Source organism: Echiichthys vipera (assembly GCF_963691815.1).
Source record: "Echiichthys vipera genome assembly, chromosome: 3".
NCBI lineage: Eukaryota > Metazoa > Chordata > Actinopteri > Perciformes > Trachinidae > Echiichthys > Echiichthys vipera.
Genome location: NC_139828.1, coordinates 17,760,772 through 17,764,525, shown reverse-complemented (window position 1 = coordinate 17,764,525; position 3,754 = coordinate 17,760,772). Strand labels below are relative to the sequence as shown.

Sequence of the window (3,754 nt, the reverse complement as noted above, 5' to 3'; positions counted from 1 at the left end):
ACAAAAGCCTGTAGTGTGGAGGGAGTAACTGCCCTCATTTTAACGCTGCAGCTCAAATTTTGTCGTTGTCTCTGAATCTGACAGTGTGAGTCCTTCAAAATGCCAATATAAATACACAATTCTACACCCTTTAATAAACTCTGTATAATTTACTTGCACTACTGTACAGAAACAGCAAATTCAAATAAAGTCTGTGGTTTCTCTCCACATAAAGGAGAATTCACGTGGACTCTCACATGCATTACAGTAGCATTCACCGAGGTACAGCTCGCCTCGTCAGTGTTGTCCTTACCAGGTGGTCCCATCAAGCTATAGGATCTCCACTTTCTGCGAGCAGACCAGGTCCCTACTGACCAGATTCCACATGCGCATGAGGTCCAATGGGAGCAGCTTGTGCACCACAATCATGCTCTTAAAGAAACAAGGTTCTCGGTTCAACTTACTCAACTTATTTTTCACCAAACCGAACGTCTTAAAGGCGTTGTGTTTTATAGGAGTGACCTGAAGCACCTCTAGACACATGCCCAAGAAGACGTCGTCGATGGGGTAGAGCTCCAGGGTGTCTGCCACCCAGTGGAGCCTCCTCGCCAGGGTCCCATCCATCAGAAAACCCCCTCCGCCTGCATATGGAGGGTAGTGTGTCTTATTGTACAGAGCCATGGGGATGTAGTATTTGTTTTCCTTTTTACGAATGGGTTTAGCCTTGAAAATCACATCCCCCACAAACAGGTTCTTTGCACGGGTGCTGCTTTCTAGAAACTCAAAGATGTTCTCCACGCTGACGAAGACGTCATCGTCCCCCTTGAAGACGTAGCGTACACTAGGGCAGTAGGTGTGGAACCACTTGAGGAAGTGGGTCTCCTTAAGTGTGAGGTTGAAGAAACTATCCAGGAAGTCCCACTGGAGGATGTCTCTGTAGATGTAGTCCTCGTACTCCACTAGCTTTTGGTGGTTCGCTCTCTCTGCCACACTGGAAGGTTTACCAAGAAGAAAGAGTGTCTTTATCCTCTTGCCGTCAACCACTCGCTCTTTGCCCCAGGTTTTCCGGATGACCTCCCTTCGGTCATGTTGCGTGGCCACAGATTTTATAACCATGAGCAAATATATGTCCCCTGTGCACTTCTCCGGGTGGTTTAGGGGCATGGGAAAGTAACGGCAATGTCGATAAAGCAGGAACTGCTTGAAATTGTCCTCCAAGCTCCTGAACCAGTCCTGACTTGTGAGGTTGAGGTTGGCGCTGCAGTTAGAGCTGGTTACATCCCAGGTTCTGGGGCCGCTGTCCTCAGTGATCCTGGGCTCCCGCGTGATGGATGAAGGTTTAGGCACCGGCTGGCGTTTGCTAGCCTTCCAGAAGCTCTTTATCCCCAGGGCAGCACCAGGCTCCACTCCTTCAGAGGGATCCATGCGAGCCTGCCTCTCGAGTTCAAATGGAGCCCCCATGTTGATGCTCCCTCTCTGGACAACAGTCAGCGCCACCACAGCCAGGAAAAACATGACACTCACCCTCTTGTACACCCGCCAGCGATCTCTGTTGTTCATCCTGGGTGAAGACAAAGATCACAGATGCCAGTCAGAGTTAGGCCATTATGATCAATGTCAAAAGTGATTCATTTCTTTTTTCACCAGACACATTTCACTTTGTTAGTTCTAGGAGTAAGAATAAAACCAATTACACAACAAGTAGATCCGACCACGCAATTGGATTGGTCAATTTAGAACATACTCACACACCAAATGAAAACCCTAGAGTATTCATTTTTCAGTTGACATGCATCCATCCCATAATATTTGAAATAAAAAACAGTTTAAAACAAAATGAAAAAATAGATGGAAATATAAAAGGAATACTCTCCAGTAGAGCAAAAAAGGAAAGATTGTCACCAAATAGGTTCTAAAATGTTTACATGATATCCATAAACATATTTGCTGTTTTTTAAAAATAGCCAGTAAAGCAAGCAGCCTAAGGGAAAGTATAACACCATGAACACTGTGTGTGTGTGTGTTTTCCCTGTAACTTTTTTGCATCTAATATAAAAAGACAGTAACCTGTTAATGATTAATCCCTACACCTTTTAGTGGCTTTACCATTGTTTGCTCCAAACAAATGACATGCAGCATCAGTGTTTATGTTGGATTCACTTGGTCTAGAAAATGTAATAAAGTAAAAATAATAAATGAGTTCTCTCTCAGTCAGACTCTGTCCTCGCTCTCCTGCGGTTTGTTACAGCCCCATACACGTAGTGTAACGGTAAATAATGAAAGTCACAATTGAGAGAAGCAGGGTTGTACAGAAGAAAACTGTTCACATCCAGATGAGGTGAGACGTGCGGTCCTCACGGAGCTGCGTGGACCAGGGCAGCTACTCATCTATCTGCCGTTAGCAAAGGTTGCGTTTAACACGCAGCTAGTACTTCCCACATAGTCAGATATACTCATCCTGATGTTTAGGTTGGTTGATAACATATCATCTGTCACGCCGTACGGATGCCCTGCATCAAAAATAATTCTTTATAATAGCGAAAGTATCTTCGGAAATACTCATGCTTTGAAAATAGGCTCTTTTCCGGGTTTTCCATCTCTCTCTCCCTGTTAAAAGACAGACAGTCCGTCTGTCCAATCAGGAGGGTCCATCCTCTGATCAGAGAGACCTACCCTTTCCGGTTGAAGTTAATGTCGTGTTTTCCGATTTGGCGTTGTGGTTTGGGATTTGTCGTTGTGCTTTCAGATTTGGCGTTGTGCTTTCAGATTTGGCGTTGTGGTTTCAGATTTGGCGTTGTGCTTTAGGATTTGTTGTTGTGCTTTCTGATTTGCTGTTGCGTTTTTCAATTTGCTGTTGTGTCTTGCCCCTCAGAGCCACTGTACACAAGAGATAAGGAAGCGCTATGTCATTTTTTTATTTAAGCAGTGACACTTCTGGAAGAACGTGTGCAATGCACCCTTAAAAAGTGAAGTAACCCTAGCATGTCATGTCAGGGCTCGTCACGCTCACAGCCCGATCCCCTACCCCCAACCCAACCCCAAATCAAATCTGGAACCGCCTAAACCAGCATATACAATATTCATGTCATTTGTAACAGAAATTCATGTTGATAATGACAGCTCGCTTGTGAGTTTTTCTGGAGTCACACCTAAAACAAAGACAGAATATATGCGACACTTAAATTATCTTAAAAGTTGACAGCCTTTCACCTTCCTCCCCCTCCTACGATGAATAGGGCTAGTGTTCACTTTATTTGAAGAAGCATTTTCCTAAGTTAAAATCTTGATGAGTGACTTGTAGAGTTTTAAGATTTTTGAGTTGATGCCTTAATATGCAGAGATTCTAGCCAAAAAAAACAAAAAAAACTGTCACATAAGCACGGTTTGACGTTAATGATGAAGACGCTACTTACATTGTTTGTCTTGTGGTTTCGACGCTCTTTGGCGGTTGCTTAGAGATAATACACCAATAACAAAATCCGATTATTGAGCCCTGGAAAGTAGAAGGAGTTTGAGTTTATATCTCTTCGACTGCTGGACCAAATTAAAAAATAATCCTTTCCATGGGAAAAAAAAAACAAGTCTTGTCGCAAACGTTGACAGACACGGACAGAGAGGGGTTCGGGGCCGGTGCAGATGTGCTTCTGCGTACTCCGCGCTGCTGAGGACTGCCCTGGCTCCCTGAGAGCCGCTGCTTTTAAAGGCACGCGCTTACGTAGACCAGGACTACAGACACACTCGGGATCTGGATGATTAATGGACAGGGAAGAAAGAG

The 3,754-nt window shown here is 44.4% G+C and overlaps 1 protein-coding gene across 1 annotated transcript; it reads right to left on the bottom strand.

Annotated features, from left to right (window-relative positions):
* Positions 1 to 309: 309 nt before the first annotated feature.
* Positions 310 to 3,495, bottom strand: b3gnt7 (UDP-GlcNAc:betaGal beta-1,3-N-acetylglucosaminyltransferase 7; the record flags this gene model as incomplete). Its single annotated transcript, XM_083911585.1, has 2 exons — positions 3,393 to 3,495; positions 310 to 1,540 (listed from the first exon to the last, which is right to left on the bottom strand). Coding segments are annotated over exons 1-2 (1,233 nt in total). The 5' UTR covers positions 3,395 to 3,495.
* Positions 3,496 to 3,754: the final 259 nt, after the last annotated feature.